The 20843-nt window shown below is 39.3% G+C and overlaps 1 protein-coding gene across 4 annotated transcripts in view; it reads right to left on the bottom strand.

Moving 5' to 3' along the window:
* The window catches only part of LOC142665929 (arf-GAP with SH3 domain, ANK repeat and PH domain-containing protein 1-like), a 110691-nt gene that overhangs the window by 14717 nt on the left and 75131 nt on the right, over positions 1–20843 (bottom strand). For all 4 annotated transcript variants that reach the window (XM_075845745.1, XM_075845747.1, XM_075845748.1 and 1 more), the window contains exons 6-14: positions 19504–19633; positions 18687–18772; positions 17327–17402; positions 14115–14201; positions 6840–6940; positions 4937–5006; positions 4193–4280; positions 2063–2111; positions 1079–1242 (exon numbers count right to left, since the gene is read on the bottom strand). In XM_075845745.1, coding sequence (XP_075701860.1) covers positions 1079–1242; positions 2063–2111; positions 4193–4280; positions 4937–5006; positions 6840–6940; positions 14115–14201; positions 17327–17402; positions 18687–18772; positions 19504–19633 — 851 coding nt within the window. The remainder of the gene's footprint in view (positions 1–1078; positions 1243–2062; positions 2112–4192; positions 4281–4936; positions 5007–6839; positions 6941–14114; positions 14202–17326; positions 17403–18686; positions 18773–19503; positions 19634–20843) is intronic.

Below are 20843 nucleotides of genomic sequence, written 5' to 3'. Positions count from 1 at the left end.
AGAAATTTGTAAGTGAACAGGGAACTGACTAATTGGATAAAAACTTTTAAAACAGTCAAAGAAAGTTCCATACAATGCATTAATAGTTGTGACTTAAGAAAACTGGGCCCCAGTTCAGATGTAGAAATCACAGTTTCATGTCTGTGAGCTGATATTATTGATGGGTAATGTGTGGCAGTTTTATGCACGCCTAATCGAGCTTTTAGTTTTGAAACATACATCTTGATACAGTATATTCTTACATTACATTACTGAAATAATACACCTTCATAGTAGAATGCATAGGCTAGTCCAGAATTACATTATTTTCTCCTAAAAACTGATAATGACAGGAAAAGACTAAGTCGCGGTCCAGTAAGTTAATGTTTTTCCCATTATATTTTTAGAAATGGACATTATTGCTTTCGGCTGACTTAAAGAGGACCTGTCACTAGATCATGCAAGTTGAACTGGTTTACTGACCTCACTAGCGCGGTTTCCCTGAATCCAGTTTTGTTGTTTTTTTTTTTTTCTTGGACCCCGCCGTTCCAGAGAAATGGCCCACTGTTGTGTTGGCTGCCTCCATGCTAATTTGCTGTAGTTAGCCAACAGGGCGTTAACTACCTCCAGGCTGCCTAGCGCTGTTTGGTCAGCATCAGAGGCAGAGAAGATAGGTCCACCCGGTTATTAGCATATAGGGAACCAAAATAACAAAAGGCCATATCGCTAGTATGGGAGGGGGGGGGTCCAGGAAATAAGAAAAACTGCGCTGGAATCAGGGAGACAGTGCTATTCAGGTCAGTTAACTAGTTCAACTTATTTGACTTAGTGTCAGGTCCTCTTTAAGATGCCACCAGGTTGCCTGCTTTACCTCTGTTAGGCTTAGTCATGTTATCTGCGGCATATGTTAAGTGCTCTCAAGGAAGCCTAGGTAATCTAACAGGGGAAGTCATGGGCTGTTTTATAGAATGACAATAATAAGGCATTCCTCTATTAAAGCTAAACATATATTGTTACAGATCTATGGTCTTTACAGGGAAAAATATTTCCTCAGATATAGTTAACAGACTAGTACTTGAGGAGTATATTGATGTCTCACCTGGTGCCCCACAGTCACAGCACACACTATTCCCAGGCATTCGTCTGATGTCTTCAATAATTGCATTGGTGAGATCTTCTATGCTGTTCTCCTCACTGGGACGAACTTCATGGAATGCCATGTTCAGAGCTTCCTGCTTGCTGTTTGTCAATACAGAGATCCATCTAAAACAGAATATATGTTATAGATACAGTTCTCCCAGAGTCCAGCATGAGAACTCATTCATGAGATTGGAGGCTGTCAAAGCTGCTGGACCCCACCAATCCTACTTTCATGACATATCTGATTAATGGAGATAAGCCCCTTAAATTATCGTATTTTGCAGACTATAGGACACACTGGACCATTAGGCACAATGAACGTACTTTGAAGCATTCCACTGTACATTTCTTATGGATAATATGCAGGTGATATGGTACAGATACAGTACCGCACCACAATGCCAGCCACAGTGCCCCAATACAATGCCAGCCACAGTGATACAATATATTGGCAGCTATAGTGTCCTTACTCTCTCCTGAATTCACCAGACATAAGAGGTGTGGAGAAGCAGGGGTTAATGGGGATGAATCTGCTCAGGTCACTCCTTGAGAGTTGATGCTGCTCATAGGAGAAAGGGGCAAGGCTAGAAGGTCCTTGCAGATGAGGTAGATTTATTGTGCAGCGTGTAAAAATGTCTGTTATTTGCTCAATGAACAGTCATATTTTACAGAATTTTGTGTGTAAGATATGACTATTCAGTGAGCATAAAACACAGAGCTTCTTTGCATACAGCACAGGACATGCTGCTGCCATAACACTAAACTGCATGAACCTATAAATCCCCGAGCTCAGTCTCCTGCTTCTTCATACACTGGCAGCTGCCTGCATTCGGACTATTAGACACACGAGAAGATTACAGCTCAGTTTATAGGACAAGAAGTGCATCTGCTAGTCCGAAAAATACGGTACTTTTTTTAACTTTATTTTTACACTTTCACTTACGCAATACACTCCTGATCATCCTCGGCCAAGAAATGGTATGTGCGGTTATCTGGAATTAAGAACAGTTCACGGATTATACACTATTTTCCAATATAGACTAATACAATAACCTATTAGTAAATGCTGCAAAGAAATTCCCTACAACAATGCCAATTTATGTGCCATTCAAGGCCTTTAGAAAGCAGGCTGACAACACCTATAAGTAGTGAAAATGCTGCCACCCGTAATTTTCAGATTTGGAAATCCTAAATCTACGAAAGAGAGCTTCCAGACAAAAAGTAAACTTGGCTATCTATTAGTGAATCAGTGTATTTTTCATGGATTGAGAAACTATAAAGTCTCCTATAAAACGAAAGGAAGCAAACATCGAAGTTTGACTGAGCAAAGTATTGATTTTAATCTCGGACTTGTTCAATGGTATTTACAAAGTTAAATAACTACTGTTTTCACAAATGTATTTTTGCAATGGTTCGAGAATTAATATGCCAAGATTGAGCTGAGAGGAAGAGTTTAAAGGGACACTCTACCTTATGTCTATCTGCCTTTAATATGCAGTTGAATGTAATCAACTGTTAACTGCAAGAAGCCAATGTAGGCTGGGGAGAGGTGAATTATACTCAATGGGACTGCTAACATGAAGTCTAGAAACATGTCTGCCCCTATGATCACTACTCTTACATATTTTCAGTATTAAGAACCTCTAGAAAAATTTACATTTGCTTTAGATGTAGTAGCCCTTTAAGTGGTATTCCCTTCTTATTATGTTATGACATATCACTGGAATATGCCATAACATAATGATCAGTGGGGGTCCCACCTCTAATCCAGAGAACGAATAGGCAAAATCCTCTTTGTTTTTTCCTGCACAGTGTGGTTACCGGTTGTGCAGGGAACTGCACCACAACTCCATTCAAGTGAATGGGGCTTTGTTGCAGTTCCCTGCACAGTAGTAGGTGGGTGGGAGCGCCACTGTGCACTAAAAACGTTTCAAGGAGCCACAATGCTTAACAAGCAATGCGACCCCTTCATTCTGAGAGTCATGGGGTCCCAGCAGTTGGATCCCCACTGTTCAACAAGAGATGGCATATCCTAGTGATATGCCTTCACTTGTAAAAGTGGGAAAGCCCCTTTACATTTTGCTTCCTTACATTAGAAGAGCTGAGTGATCCAAGTAATAAGATAATCCAAGATAAGAACAGGCAGGCCATTGAGTTAAATTTTTTTAAAACAAGGCTACACACGAAGGCTTCGTTCACATATGCGCTAGGGCTCCGTTCTGACGGAGCTTTCTGTCGGAACAGAGCCCTGACAGACACAAACGGAAACCATAGGTTTCCATTTCCATACCATTGATATCAATCATGGATCCGGTGCCAATGATTTCCGTTTGTCCCCGTTGTGCAAGGGTTCCGTCATTTTGATGGACTGAATAGCGTAGTCGACTACGGTATTTATTCCGTCAAGACGACCGAACCCTTGCACAATGGAGACAAACGGAAACAATTGGCACCGGATCCATCACTATTGAAATCAATGGTGATGGAAACAGTTTGTGTCTTTCAGGGCTCCATTATGATGGAAAGCTCCCAAGGAACGTCGGAACAGAGCCCTAGCACAGATGTGAACGAAGCCTTACAGCTCTTGCACATGACCGAGATCGGGCCGTGAAAAACGGTCCAGGTGTCGGCCGGATTTCCCGGCCCAACCACGGTACAGGTGAACGGGACTTCTGGCATCATATACATTTCTAATGCTAGGAGTCTTTGCCTCCCTACAGAACTGCTGTTCTCTACTGAAGCATTTTGTCCAGTATGGAACAGCAGTTACGCGGGGAGGCAGGGACTCCTAGCATCATAAATGTTTATGAGGTCAGGAGTCCCGTTCACCTGTACTGTAGTTGGGCCGGGGAATCCAGACAACACACAGACCGATCTTGGTTGTGTGCAAGAGCTGCTAGACACTTTCCAAAGAAAGATTGGCATACACTAGGAGGCAAAGTATTTCTAGTTGGGGATAAGTGAGCAAGTCTCTGTGATTAGTCTTGTGATTTGTAAATTATCTTTGTGATAGCATTTTAAGTGTATGTTGCAATAAAAAAACATATTGACTCGTATAATAAAAAGAACATACGGGATATCAGGTCAAAGCATTTCTTATCTTCCATATTAGGCTTCACTTGGCACGTCAATAGATTTAGTTTGGCTGGTTGTCGGTTAGGCTTAAAAAAACGTAGAGAATGATTAGTTGACCACCATAGTTTATGTCTTGTTGATTATACATTTATGCTTCCTGTATACAGTAGTAAATAGACCAATATCTCTCCACAAAATCCAATAAAATGCTTATAGAGATAGTGGAAATAAGTAGAAACATTATTCTTAATGTAAAAAACAAACAGGCCTGTCCACACTTTGAACACCGTTCTGTTTTTGGTAGTTGCCTCTGATCTCCAAAATAATGAATACAATATACTAGTATATACTAGGGGTCTGGGATATGTAAAAATCAGGAAAAGGGTAGGGACAGGGGATATCAGGCAGCAGAAATGTTCTTCAGACCCTACCCCCACTCATTTCAGTCCAGATTAATACCTAACCCAGGACATAATTTAGCTTTTCAGTCTAAGCCTTTCTTGTATAAAGTGAAAGGGGGATTTGTATTGTCTACTTTGCCATTAGTCACAGCAAAAAAAGCAAAGGAGAAAATGCAGTAATTGAAAAATAAGTATGATCACACGGACATCATCCCCTCAGGGTCAGTAAAGACTGATCCGTGTAAAAACTAATTTATAAACCAGTTACTAAACAGAAAAATATTTGAAGATAAACCCCAATTAATTTTTTGTCTTTATATATCAGCAGGTACATTCATTACCGTTCCATGTGCAATGGTCAAAAAACAGTTTTTGACTGAGCATTTCCTCTTCTGCCAAACCTTCCTGAGCCTGAAAGTAAAGAGATGTTAACATACGAACTCTACACCAATCTAATAAGAATATTACTCATAATGGACTTATATCCTGCATCGCTTTGCAATTGGGAAAGAAAGAAACAAGTAAAATGACATGTAATCAAAACAAATGAACAAACATTCACAAAAAGAGAGAGGACTCTGCATGGTCAAAGTTATTTCCTTGGAGAACCCACAATGTCCCATCTGACATCAACATTGTGGCTGATTTCTATTGCCATAATGTGGACTTTACAAAGTTAGATGTTAAAATATCTACTCCCATTCTTGGCATTCCAGATTATCAGCAATGACAATATCTTCACACTAAAATTAACACACGTCCAATCATGTATCCGAGCATGCCTTGCTCCCAGCCAACCTAATGAAGAAGGTGGTAAAGTTCATAATATGAGCGCTGGTAAATTTATTCAACATTCACACTACTGCGCATTTCATGGGAATAACACTGTAAGTAATCTTAATTAATAGATGACACGCTTAGGCTTCCTTCACATCTGCGTCGGGACTCCGTTCATGGGTTCCGTCTAAGATTAACGTCAGGGGAACCCATGAACGGAATCCAAGCTGAAACAAACGGAAACCATAGGTATCCTTTTGCATCACCATTGATTTCAATGGTGATGGATCCGATGCAAATAGTTCCCGTTTGTCACCATTGTGTAAGGTTTCCATCATTTTGACAGTCGACTGCGCTATTCATTCTGTCAAAACAATGGAACCCTTGCACAGCGGTGACAAACGGAAACCATTTGCACCGGATCCGTAACCATTGAAATCAATGGTGATGCAAACCGAAACCTAAGGTTTCCATTTGTTTCAGTTTGGATTCCGTTCATCGGTTCCCTTGACATTAAGCTCAGACGTAACCCATGAACGGAACCCCGACGCAGATGTGAACGAAGCCTTAATAGCCGTGTTTTGTACTGACAATGGTTGTAGTCAGTTGATTGTCTAGTAAATACCACACAGAACATTATAGTAAATTTGTTATTTATAATAAACAATAGAATAACGAATAAACCCATATGGGTGGACCGCTAGAGAACTATTTAGACTTATCTAATTTATCCCTGTTCCGCTCCATTTTGCATGTACATACTGTATATGCTAAGGAAGCCATCAGTCAGCTGGATAGTTAACCATATCGAATTGCATATGGACAATTTACAGGAATGTGCCTACGGATGATGGAAAAGCTATAAAAAAAAACACCAAACGGGTAATGCATATACATATATAGCTTATACAGATCTAAGCAAAACCAAGGCAAATATCACCAGCTAATATAACACGTCTATTGCAGATTAGTCATTTAGTCGTTGTGCAATGTCACAACCCATCAATCTAGACTGACTGAGACAGCGGACCAGGACCAGGCTGCTAGGAAAACTAAATCGCCTGTAGCACAGTAAGCAGCGGACAGCCCGCGTTTATGAAGCTGATGTACAGAGGTAGCCATCTTTATCTTGACTCTTAACACATTAAACACACAGCGGCCAGAACTTTACTTAACTTTTCCAATGACTTTTCAATGGCCTTTGTTGTGTGATATCACGCGGCAGCAAGTTATCAGAGTCAAGGTAAACTTGGCTACATCTTTATCAAGCTCTTGTAATGTGTAGATCAACAAGCAGAACATTGGAGAACAACATCAGTCAAACCACTTCTGCTCTCTTCTGGTTAGAATAAGGAACCAGTCTTATCACATGTAAAATGTTTCTTGCAGAAATCCTAAGTCATATCTCGTGTTTTAATCAATTATTTGTCTACTAAAATGTAAAATACCAATAGAGAGGCCACATACCCATCACTCTTCTTGTACAAGTACCCATCTTTCTCAGTGCCATACTGCATATTTCCTTGCAGCTGATGCATGCTGTAGACAAGCTGCTTACTGATTGAATCCTATAATTTTTTTTTTATAAATAAATAAAAAAAATTTTTTTGAAAAATATACAAAGACATGAAACTGTTATTGCATCAATCAGTTTCTGCTTTTAAACTAAAAGGCCTTTTTATTCGCAACAATTAATTTCTGGCAGAACAGAGTTCATTAGGAACTTTGCTATGACAGTTCTGAGCAAGCAACATCCCTGGGAACACTGAATAAAGTATTTGTGCACATAAATATACAGAATTTCACCATGACAAAAGAGGATGTTAAATGATTTGATAATTTAACAATGCAGTCAGTGTATCTTATTATGATGTAGGATTTGAGGCCTCATGCACACGACCATAGTGTTTTATACGGAGTCGTAATCATCTGCAAATCTAGGACGCTGTCCGCAGATACGGTTCGTTGTGCATCCGTATTTATGGATCCGCAAAAAAAAAAAAAGGGAGGATACAAATGATGTCACCAAGATGTCCCAAATCCTCAGGCGCCATTTTCTTGGGGAATCCCCTGCCGTCTCATAGCAACGCTTCCGCAATTCCGGATGGTTACGGATGTACATCCGTAGCCGTCAGCAATTTTGCACGCGCCCATAGAAATCTCCCTAAATGTGTTGGAAAGTTTTACTTGTAAGGTATTAAACCATGGACAGTCAACGATTAACAACCCAAACAAAGTATTTGAAGTCTGTTATATTGGATGATGGATAAACATTATGGTCACGATATAAATCTAAAATGTTCGAAAACCACAACTTTAAAAAACACAACTGTAGTTTTTATTGATTAGGGACAAGTCAACAGTTTGTATCATTCTTTTTGTCACCATAGACCCATCATTTAAGGCCCTGTTCACATCTGCGTCATGGGTTTCAGTTGTTCAGAACATGGGAAAACCAGAAGCGATGGTTCTGTTGCACCATATATACCACCGGTGGCCAACCGGACCCATTGACTTTAATAGGTTCCGTCGACTTTCCGTCGGGGTGTCCGTGGATTTCCCAGAAACAAAAGCACAGCATGCTGCGCTATTGTTTCCAGTAATCTCTGCCAGACCTACTATGGAGGCCCCTAATGGAGTCTCCAACGAAGATGTGTACAGGGTCTAACATGTTGACAATTCCTATTAAATTATAAGCATGGTGGTCAGCAAGACCTACACCAATATAGGACTCATTTAGGGACATCATCTCTCATATGGGATAAATTTAGAAAACATAATTAGTGTATATGGAGAGAGAAGTGCAGAATACATTATACCTTACAGACAGGTAGTTCTCTCCCCCCCCCCCCCCCCCCCAATACATGCCATCGCTGGCTGACAGAAGTTATCTATTCAGAACATAACATTTCTAATTAATCTGTCAGAGAAATTCTCTTCTCAACAACATCCAAGAGGAATTGTTCCTCCTATTTAAATACTATTAGTGAGAGGACTGGTTAATGGCATATTAAATGACCCATTAATGTTCTCTTTTCATGCAGCCCGTGTAAAGTAATTTGTTTTTCTTTTTGAAGGCTTCTATTCCTATTTTAATTACTGGAAAAATAATTTGTACCATTTAAGTGTTTGTCAAAATGAGTCAGTCTAATTGCATTTTACTTATTAAAAGTGCAAGGGGCTTAGTTGGGATGCTGTAACTACACATATTTTCATGCAATTTAGAAAATTAAAGTATTTGTTAACAGGTACTGCATCATTTTCCTAGATTTTTGAGCAGCCAAAATTACAGTGAAAATAGTTTTCTAGGAGGGATATTCTCAAAGAGCAGGGCTAATATTTATAGGATATAGGAAAGATGAAAATTAGTCACAGTAAAATATTTTCTAAATCAGGTGTGATCTTCTCAAAGAGGGGATCTGATGGAGAGGTTTCACTATATATAAATACAGCTAAAATAACTATGCTGTAAAATTGCTGATTTAGGCCCCATGCACATGACCGTATTTTTCATCCATCCGTAAATACTGTCCGTATATACGGAACCGTAGTCAGCCGTAATTTATCCGCATATACGGAAGGGTGTCTGTAAATACAGTCCGTAGTCCATCCGTAATGCATTCGTATTTACGGATCCACAAAAAACAGGGAGGAATCTAGGGTAATCCCCTGGCATCACATAGAAATGCTTCCGTAAGTACGGGTGGCTACGGATGCACATCCGTAGTCGTCTGTACTTATGGAAGCGCACATAGACTTCTATGGGGAGTCCGTGCTGTAATTACGGACAAAAAAGTACACGTTCTATCATTTCTACGGCATGGACACCCATCCGTAAAAATACAGAAAGGTGTCCATCGGTGTCCATGAAAGCCCACAGAAATTAATGGGTCCATAATTACGGAGGAAAAATACGGTCGTGTGCATGGGGCCTTACAGGTATTCTTACATGTATATAACAAAAGTAAACCTATGCAGTTGAGTACAACAATCGTTATGTCGTCCATGCTCTATTTGTTAAAGAAGCTTCTGTTATATGTGGTGCAGACAGGGGGGCATATAGAAAAATCAAAATGGGTAGAAGGGCCTTGCTAACCATCCTGGGATAGTAGGGCCCAGTGCTTGTGCAAATGTTATGATCCTTGCGTGTGTTCGCATTGGTCATGGTGAAAGGGGATGGGACCAGCTCAAGCTTAGACTTTTATCATCATTGGGCTGCTATTATTGTACATAAGGTTGATCTATAGCCCTCAAAACATATCATTTTGCAGCAAAATGTTATATACAAAGCAGCCATTAAGGCATCATTTCATTTCCGAGACGATTGTTTTACGACCTACTCTTTTATGAGGCATAATTAACATGTTGTACACATTAATCCCACAAAATACATTTATAATCCACGCAGCTGCTCCTATAATTTCATATAGCAGTTTATTAATTACAATAATAAAAAATAAATGTGTAGAACAATGAGAATCAACTGATGTAATATGTTGACAAATACAGCAAAGAAACTGATGGCTAAAGCCAATGAAATGCAGTAATCCAGATAATTTTCTGTCTGGAAGATAAATATCGACTTTTTCTATAAATACGTGGAGCTGTTGTTGCAAAATGTCATTTTTTGATATTTACGAATAAAGCAGCACGGAGAACAGAAATGAAAGAAAATCAATTAACTTACTCTTCTGAACTTTGGAAAGCAAAGGGAGGAAAGAAGGACACAAAGATGAATATTGGAAGAAAAAACAATTAGTCCCAACCGAATGTGCGTGTCGCCCATATACTGTGAGTAAGGCTCTGTTCACACTGGCGTAATGGGTTCCAGTTTGATCTAATTTGTAACAAATCCCATAAACTTATAATGGGTTCACCAGGTTTTAATTTATTTTTTTACTGGGCATAGCGCATCAGTCTATATTATTCTATTCAACAGGGGCAACAAAAACCTGATGTAATGGAAGCATGGCACCAGTGTGAACAAAGCCTAATGGACAGAAACTCTGTATATGTTTACTACTTTGCATGGATCTATAGAGAAGTGGTATTCTATGTATCTTTACAGCCATTAGTTATATATTTTTACATGATCTATTTGTTAAGTACACATTGTACACAAGTTCAAGGATACTATAGGCAAATCATTCACTTGACGCTTAAAAAAACAACTATTTTCTCAATGGTTCCGATTTCTAGAGGATTTTCCTTCTTCCTGACCCTCACAATGAATCGCCTTGTCTACTAAGGGAGGTGGTCATTTATAAATTTGGTTTTGTCAAGGTAGAGCTTTATTGTTATTAAACAGAGGGTGTTTCATTGGCAGTTATGAAATTAGGGGTTACCAGATTTGCTTTTTTGGGTCTGTCATTGATGCCCGTTTTGTCATACATACATCAAGAGGCATAAAAAAATCTCATCGCTATGGTCAGAAGAAAACCATGTAGCGAATCTATTCTAGACCTACTCATTTTTACCTAATATTAAGATAGTCGTATTTTAAATTTAAAATCGGCACACCAATGGACTTCTGCCGGTTTGGAATCTTTTTATTTTTATTTTTAAAAAAGCGTTTTTTATCCTGCTTAAACTTGTACATTACAGAATAACATATGCCATCCTACTTCAATTTCAGACACCTATCATTAAAGGAATGATGGAAAAGCTATAGCCTGTAGAATAATATCCATCATTTGGTACTTTAATGTTTAAATAATAGTGCAGTCTTGTTCCCCGAATCATCCTATGACAGTTCCCTTGCTCAGTAATGCTGGAAAGAATAGAAAAAAATCTCATCTGGTCTTCTATGAACATCTTCCTGCCTACCAATATTATCATTCCGAATGCCTACAGAGAAAGACGTGGAGCTCCCAGCTTGTCTCCACATTGCAGAATACAATCTCCCTTCAAACCGCTGACTGGAAAGGAGAGGAAAATAGTAATAGACAGGTGTGATTCTGTTGGAGGTCTAATCTCCCAATAGGTGGTCTCTACTGGTTACCACAACGGCATAGAAAAACCACCCAATGAATATTTTTTTCTTATTGGTCCATCTTACAAGTCATTACTAGCACAAGAAATTATATATGTCATACATGCAAGGCCTTTCTGATAAGCCAAAAACGTTTAAAGGAACACTACAGAAAAAAATAAGGATGGTGCATGACACTGTCTGCATACACTAAAGATTTATCATGAATCACTAATCCTCCATCACATCTATTTCTTTATTATATCTCCATCTCCAGGAGATATCTAATAGATATTTAGGAGATTGTATAGACAATATACAATCTGTGCAAAGCGTACATTGGCAGGTGGGTATAACTATGGGAATGCGGAAGCAACTCCCTAATACAGTTTTTGTAATAAGAACTCTGCACGTGTTGTTGAAGGAAGCTTATAGCTACTCACTGGATACAGACCGCTCCATCTACGGTGAGAGAATTTATCGTCACAATGAACAGTATTATAAATGTGGGAAAGGGGTATATAAAAAACGAAATGTTATACACAAATTTAAGAAGGTCTGGAATGCCTGGATAAATGCCCCAGGATTGCCCTCAAATAAATTTCTGAGGGACAGGCTTGTAACAAGATATTAGTCTGTTTTTGATGCGAAAGTGGAAATACTTCCATGTATAATGATTTACCTGTACTGCTGCTGTTTGGCTTTGTATAATTATTCATGTATTGATATCTCTGTATATTCTCTGCCCATGGAAAACAGATAACTACTACTCATGGGTCATGTTTTCATGATTATTATGGACTCTCTATGGACTTGTTCCCAGGGGGTGGGTCGGGGAAATGTTGATTGTATTGAGTCTTTGACTGTACATTTTTTATGTTTTTTTTTTGTTTTTTTTTTAAATGGAAATCTGATTTCTGTGGTCTAAAAAAAATTACCTGATTTAAAAGAAAAAAAAACCTCCAATGAGTTATTTTGAAAGGTTTTTATTACAAATCCCAAATTATGACGTTTCCATCCACAACAGACTTTTATAATGATGAGAAAATAAGTAATATTAACTATCATAGGATAGACAAGAATCGTTAACCCAAACTTGTTTGAATTATCACATATATAAATACAAAATCTAGTTCCGAATATGCAAAATGAAGAGAAAAATATACACTTAATGTATGTGATAGTAATGTAGTATATAGCAACAATCCCCCTGACTAAGCTGAGGCACATATGATCCAGTCGTACAATGAAGACATGGGAATAATGCAAAGAATAAGACCTCAAGAAAACATCAGAAAGGTGGGGCTGCCATCCGGTCCAGAAGAGGGCCACAACATTAGTCTATATAGATCACATAATTCAGTGTGGGGGCACCACACTAAGACAGATGTCTTTATGTTTATAGCGCTACCTCACCAATGATTTGGACTTTACGGAGAGAGACAGTTCTTAGTGCAATCGGTAACAGACCAGATACAGATTCACTTAAAGGGTTTTTCCCATCAGGAACATTCATGTCAGATAGATGCGGGTCCCATCTCTGGGACCTGCACCTATCTCTACAACAGGGCCCCCTAAACCCACCTCTCTGTGCTTCAGCTGATGCGTGTGATTCCCGACCATGAAGAAGAATACAGCGTAGCACCCCGAGCTATGCTGTTTTCGTAAGTCTCATAGAACTGAATGGTAGTTACAGAAACAGCGTAGCTCAGCGAGCTACGCTGTTTTCTTCTTCATGGTCGGGGATCACACGAGTCAGCCAGAGCCCAGAACGGTAGAACGGGGTTTAGGGGTGTCCGTTCTAGAGATAGGTGGGACCCGCATCTATCTGACATTTATGGTATATCCTGTGGAGTAGTAGCCCTCTTTTGGACTAGATGGCAGCCCATCTTTGCTGTTGTTATTAGTCTATTATAATGAATGCTTTGCATTATTGCCATGTCTTCGTTGTACAACTGGATCCTATGTGCCCAGCTTAGTCACGGGGATTGTTGCCATGTACTACATTACTATCACATACAGGAAGTTTATGTTACCTTCTTATTTTGCATATTGGGAACTAGATTTTGTACCTATCTTTGTGACTATGATTATGCTAGTGAATTTTGGTTAATGATAGCCTAATCCGCAATACTTGCCCACGCTATGATCATTAATATTACTTATTTTCTCATCATTATGGTGTTTATAAAAAAGGTTCGCTGTGGACCGAAACGTCATAATTTTGATTTTGGATTTGTAATAAAAACCTTTTGAAGTAACTCTTAAGGGTATGTTCACACGCTTAGCAAAAAATGTCTGAAAATACGGAGCTGTTTTCAAGGGAAAACAGCTCCTGATTTTCAGTCATTTTTTAAGACACTCGCGTCTTTCCCGGCGTTTTTTACGTCCGTTTTTGTAGCTGTTTTTCTAGAGAGAGTCAATGAAAAACGGCTCGAAAAACGGCTCAAGAAGTGACATGCACCTTTTTACGGGGCGTCTTTTTACATAAAAAAACGCCCCGTCGGAACAGAACGCAGTATTTCCCGTTGAAATCAATGGGCAGATGTTTGGAGGCGTTCTGCTAAACGGCCGAAAATAAGCTGTGTGAACAAACCCTTAGAGTGCAGAGTTCTTTTTCCATATATGTTTGGATTTGGACACTACTTCTTAATACTAAATACCTGGAACTGAGTGCTGTTTATCTTTACCTAATACAGTTTCAACATAGCAAAGTGACAAATCAGAGGAGAGCTGGCGAAATATTAACGCAAATTAGGAATTATCGTTACCTCTTTGGGTTCAATCTGCAGTGTAGGCTTCAGCATGTCCCGCAGAGAACAGAGTTGCTTCTTTTCCTCCTCCTGTCTGCTCTTGATCTGACATTCACACACAAAGGACAAAATTAAAAACCATGCTTGCAATGTGCGGAGAGTCACTATTTTGTTTAATAATCTTGCAAGGACTCATTTTACTGCTAAACACAAACTATCTCCCTGCCCACGGGTGCACAGGCAGCTCCCTCGCCACTCAGACATGTCAACTATCCCAAAACATGTGAGTCATCAATTCTCAGGAACAGTCCTAGGAGACACTTTCTTTCAAACTAAGACAAGTGGTTTGAATTATGTTTTTTACATGGCTGTCAGACTCAAATTTCACAATTTCTTAGCTAAAACAATCATCGATATTATTTAACTTTTTTAAAGAATGTTTTTTTTTTTTTATCAATGCAGTGGTTAAGTTGTGGTTCTCAAAAGTTATCTGCCAGTTAAAGGGGTTTTCCAGTTATAACAAATTGATCTCCTATCCTCAGGATAGGCCATCAATACCTGATCGGTGGGGTAAGGCGGTAAAACAGTGAACTGCCACTACAAGTGTGTCGGCGTATCGCAGAACAAACAGTGACAATAATAAATGGGAACCAGCGATTTCATAAGCGCTATGGCCCAATCAAAGCAACTGATCGGCAGAGTGCCGAGAGTCGGACCGCCACCGATCAGGTATTGATTGCTTTTCCTGAGGATAGGCCCTCAATTTGCTGCCTGTTTTCTAGCTCCGTTCCATTAGGGCAGAGCTGTGATGTGTAACTGCAGCTTAGCTGCATTGTTTACCTTCTGTGTTATCAGAGTCTCAAAATTCTGCTTGATCCCTTCTACAAGTTTTATACTGCAGCTCTGCTTGAAAGGATAGGAAGATGTTTGAAAGAACGGACCCACTAGGAAGTCAGTCCATAAAGAGCCAATTTCAATGACAACATTACGGGATAGATTATAAACGAAACGACACTAAACCACCAGTGAGAAAAAGGAGATTATCAGATAATAGCGACAGTTCGCAACTGTGTGAAGGCTGATGTTTCTGACAAATACGCCATGGGTGCCGCATTAACGTATAGAAATTGATGCATACGGGATCCTAACGGACCATACTGACTTATTAATATGATTTGTCAGGGTTTTCTTGTTTGCCTTTATTTTACACGGTAATGTAGCGTAGCAGCGTGCACTATTCTAAGTACTAAATACAACAGAAACTCAATGGAACGGAATGCCAAGCGTTGCTCAACATTTTTTGGTAAAAATTACATTCCAGAAGTTGAGACAAACCCCAGTGTGTACAGAGCCTTATACTAAGGTAAATGAACCACAATAATGGGAATGACGGAGCTCTCCTGTGTCCTCACTTTTCAAAATCTTATGGCCAGGATCACAAATGTAGTTTTAATGAAGTTTTTGTGGCAGTTTTTTTTTAGCCAAATCTAGAAGTGGGTCTAATTGAAAGGAAGGCTATAGAGAAAAGACTGATGCATATTTTTTTCTTTTGTGTTCAATCATGTGTTTGGCTCAAAAAACTGAGCCAAAAGCTGGCACAAAGATTGCATAAAAAAATGCGTGCGTGATTCTAGGCTAAAGGGGGTTGTATGTGATTAGAAAAACATGGCTGCTGTTTTCCAGAAACAGCACCACTCTTGTCTATGGGCTAGGTCTGGTATTGCAGCTTAGGAATAGTCAAGTGAATAGGACTGAATTGCAATACCAGACCTAGCCCATGGACAAGAGTGGCGCTGTTTCAGGAAGAAATCTGTCATGTTTTTGTAATCTCATACAACTTCTTTAATTAAAATCACAAATCCTTAGTCTGGGTAAGCTGAGAATACACAATAGTTTCCCTCTTGAAAGTGATTTCACGCTGTATGTGTGTGACACATTGTAAGTGCATAAGAATAATAATACTTGTATCATTTATGGTGTAAAGAGGGCATATATCTATTTGATAATAAAACATCTGGGCAGAAATGTGGGAGCTAGGATGATACATTTCATACAGCCAGCCGGATCTTGCACAGACCTTGAGTTCACCTGCAGCCGTCTGCGTCTGGACAGTCTCAAGGGAAAGAGAGGAATGAGCTAATTACTGTATGAGAAGGACAGATTGTGTGGTTATAGGAATCGGCTTTGTGGTCAGATGCACTCCAGCAGTCTGATTTATGCACTGCACTTCTTAATGTTTCATTATCTGCAGCATTACACATTGTAAGAACTTTTCGTTCCCCAATAATTGTTTCTACTGTTCGGTAACCTAAGGCCAAATGCACATGATGCGTATTACGTGCGGATTTGCATCACATTTTCCAGCGGCAAATAGGCAGCGTAATACAGTACCAGTAAAGTAAATGTGATTTCCATTAAACTCATCTACACGTTGAAGAATTTTTCAGCATGTAAAATGACCTGTGGTGCGTATTTTAAAATCCACAGCCTGTCAATTTATCTTGTGTTTCCGCCTCAGAATTTTATCTGACAAGTTTATAAAAAATGCACCAAATTCCACAGCATAAAACCGCACCAATTTCTGCATTAAAAATGTAAACACTCACCTAAAAAACACTATTACCTGCGGTTTTCTGCACTAAATTATGCAACATGTGCATGTAGCCTAAAGTTTAGCAGCACATTTCCTATATTCAGTACATAATTAAATTAAGAGTTTGCTCAGCTTTACACATGTATAGATTTCAAGCTCTTAAACTGGCCATAGATGTAAAATTCAGCCCGCATCCGGCCAGCGTTCTCATATTTTCATTATCAGGACACTGGATGTTAAGGAACATACCATGCAAAAATAATTACAATGATGGGAAACTGCATGTCAACTGTGAAAATGTATTCCCAACATATTGTTTTCTAGAGCAATGTTTGGGCGGCCCTTGGAGCGTGGCACAAAACTGCCGTTTATGAACAATCTATCACCAACAACATGCCGGCAGAGGTGTCCACTGGGCTCCTGCCCTCTGGCTTCCCCCACCCGACCCAGTATGATTGACAGGACTCTTCCTATACACAAATAGAGGGGGACCTGTCAATCATAGCATGTATACACAAGGCTTAGTAGCTCTATCCAAACTGTACTTGTACCATATGTCGTATGTGAATATTATATCAAATGATGCATAACAGTAATTCCGACATTCAGGCTTGAGTAAGATAAGGAAAATACTCACATTCTGCAATTCATTGGTCAGGCCTTCAATGTAGGATTTCAGTTTTTCGGTGGCTTGCAAACATTCCTGCAGAAAGCTACAAATAAGTCATTATTCTGGGGTCATATCGCCACTTTGATGTATACATGTGAGGGACTGTTCAGTGCACACAATTACTAAAAGCAGTCATTTCGCAGCTGCTGCTCTTTGACTATAGGCGCTGCAGTCGTGACTCAGGAGAGTTTTTATCCCCGTGTACTTTTACATGACAGGCTTTATTTATCAGAATGACTCTCTACTGAGCAATCTAACTGTTCTCATGTTAAAAGAGCCATCGCTTTTACATCAGAGAGGATGAATGTCCTTGGGTCTCTATACGGAGCACAGCAGATACACCAGCCGTCTGTAGCTTTCAGAAAATAAATGCTGCTTTTAAAGCTAATAAAATTATAATGTAATTTATAGCTCACGGTTAACTTTTTACTTGGAGAAGATCTAAAACAGATTGCGAAAAGTCAGACTTCTAAATGGCATGCGTATTACAGTCCCATTTATAAAAATGGGAGACTCGTCGACGTAGCTAAAATTTGGCAAAATTCTAGTCATGACGAAAGGGCACTGGGGTCTGTCTAGCAATGGGAGAGGACTCGGCTCATGACCCCTCAATGACGACATCTTCCGTATTACTTCAGCTCCATAGAACGGAGAGCGGTATGGCAATTTACAGCCTCTTTGCACATAAGGGTATGTGCACACACACTAATTACGTCCGTAATTGACGGACGTATTTCGGCCGCAAGTACCGGACCGAACACAGTGCAGGGAGCCGGGCTCCTAACATCATACTTATATACGACGCTAGGAGTCCCTGCCTCTCTGCAGGACAACTGTCCCGTACTGTAATCATGTTTTCAGTACGGGAAAGTAGTTCCACGGAGAGGCAGGGACTCCTAGCATCGTACATAAGTATGATGCTAGGAGCCCGGCTCCCTGCACTGTGTTCGGTCCGGGACTTGCGGCCGAAATACGTCCATCAATTACGGACGTAATTAGTGTGTGTGCACATACCCTAACTCAAACTGATCAGGAATTTTTTGGGCTCAAAAGCAAAATCTGTAAAGGGCACTCTACTATCAGGGTATCATTTATAGTACTGGTTTCCTCATATGAAGTAGAGGGGCCTTTTTGGGCCCCCTCAAGCTCCAGGGCCCAGGTGCGACGGCAACTATTGCACCCCTTATTGCTACACCCCTGGTTTACAGCCAGTCATTGTTTAACTATAGTACACTACTGAAATCTTTGCAACATCTATACACAAGAATTGATCACACTGATGGAGGAAGACTTAAAGGTTTGTTAGTCATAAGCATTGGGATCTTACTTGCACTGGGAGGTGTAGTGCTTGATAAGGTTCTGCAAAAGATCCACACCTTTCTTGCTCTTGATCTCATTGACTTTTATCAGATACTACAAATAAAAGAAGAAATAAAATGTTCATATGGTTTAGATGGACATTTTTCATTTACATTCATCACAAGTTGGGCCCTTAACATTTATTAATAATTTTAATAGTAATTTTATTATTAAAGGCTATGTAAATGTTTGAAAGTGTTGTTTCTTTTTTAATAAAAATGTGTATTAGTGTGTGTTAATAAACTTTGTAAATACTTTTTATTAAAAATTTGTTTTACTTTTTAAGATACAGCTGCTATCTATACAGAGCAGCTGTATCTAGCGCTATTCACTGAATCCGTCAGTCCCGCGGACCCGACTGGTTCAGTGACAGCGGGTCCTGCGTGTTTCTGATTCACTTGTAAGCTATCACATCTAAGTTCATAACTTAGTCAGAAACACGCAGGACCCGCGGTCACTAATCCCGTCAGGTCAGCGGGACTGACGGATTCAGTGAATAGCGCTAGATAAAGAATATATATAAAGAATACAGAGCAGCTGTATCTTAAAAAGTAAAAATCATTTTTAATAAAAAGTATATTAACACACGCTAATACACATTTTTATTAAAAAAAATAATAATATTTTCAAACATTGAAATAGCCTTTAAGTGTATAATGTAATATAATATATTGCTGTGAATGTGAAGACAGATTCATTTAGCTCTTATAGGAGCAAACAGATGAACAATACAAAGACCACTAAATGTAAGCGACATATGGTGAAATACAAGTTTAGAATCTTACTTCACACATCTGTAACTGGAACATCCTACGCTCTTTCTCCAGCTCTTCAGCAATTTCTCCTCCTGCCACCTCATTCCTCACCATCCCATACTGCTTGGCCAACTCTCTCTTCTCCTTCTCAATTTTAGTGCTATCAAAACACATTCAACATTGTAATATTAAAGCATTAAAATGATGGATTTTCATCCTAAAATCAAGCTATCATATACCACAAGGAAATCTGCCAAGTGAAATACATATCTATAGGATGAAGAGAACCGTGGGTCACACTACCGTGTCATACTAGTCAAAGAAGGACATTCACTGACACAAGCACTGTCACAGGCAAATCCGACATGTATTTACTATAGGATCCTCGGCAGAAATCCAAGCCTGACACTCGGAATTCCAGTACCAATGTGCAGTTTGATGTGCCGCGGATCCGCAGGAGGATTAGCATACTACTCATTCTTGCATTCTGCGGCATGGACAAAAATCAATTAAATCAAGATCTAATCTCCACTATCTGTACCTAGAAAACTTGACATTGGCCATACACATACATGGAAATAATATTGATAGCATATTTCAGTTCACTCTTAGGTTCCATGCACATGGCACCGTACAGCGGCAAACAGAGTCCCCCTGGCTCCGAATTCCGTATGAATCCATGATAAAAAAAAAGTGTGTGTCTCTGTGTGAAATCAGAGTCGCACATAGTGACAGGATGGGCCCATAGCAGCCTAGGGGTGCTGTATTTCAGATCCATGTAATACAGTTCTGTATTACGGCTGTGTGCATGAGGCCTAAGCCTGAGATGGTAAGGGTATGTTCACACGACAGAAAAATACAAGGCTGATTTAAAAAGAAAACAGCCTCTAAATCCAGGCGTTTCTTGAGCGAATTATCAAAGCGTTTTTGATTTTAGCAAGCGTTTTTGAAGCGTATCTTTAATAGTTTTTCAAGAGTATTCTGAAGCGTATTTTCGAAGCGTTCTTTGTAGTGTCAATATAAAATCAGCTTGTAAAAGGCTTCAAGGAGTCACTTCTTTTTTACGAGGCATTTTTTAATTCAGCAACGTAAAAATATGCCTTATATAAACTGAAATGAATGGGAAACTGTTTTCAGGCGTATTTCGGACATAATACGAGTGTTTTATGCTTGAAAATAAGCCGTGTGAATATACCCTAAAGAAGAGTCCAGCCAAGGTTTCATAAAGAAAGTTCAATAATAGATTTCTGCATGCAGTTTCATAAACATTAAACTAATGTTGATGGATCTTGCCAATCTAATATATAACTATTTCTTTATGAAAAATGTTGATCAAAGACACAAAAATAACTGTGTTAGCAAGATCGAAA

Source organism: Rhinoderma darwinii, chromosome 13, assembly GCF_050947455.1.
Source record: "Rhinoderma darwinii isolate aRhiDar2 chromosome 13, aRhiDar2.hap1, whole genome shotgun sequence".
Lineage (NCBI taxonomy): Eukaryota > Metazoa > Chordata > Amphibia > Anura > Rhinodermatidae > Rhinoderma > Rhinoderma darwinii.
Note: the sequence above shows the minus strand (reverse complement) of the source record. Positions and strands in the feature narration are given on the sequence as shown.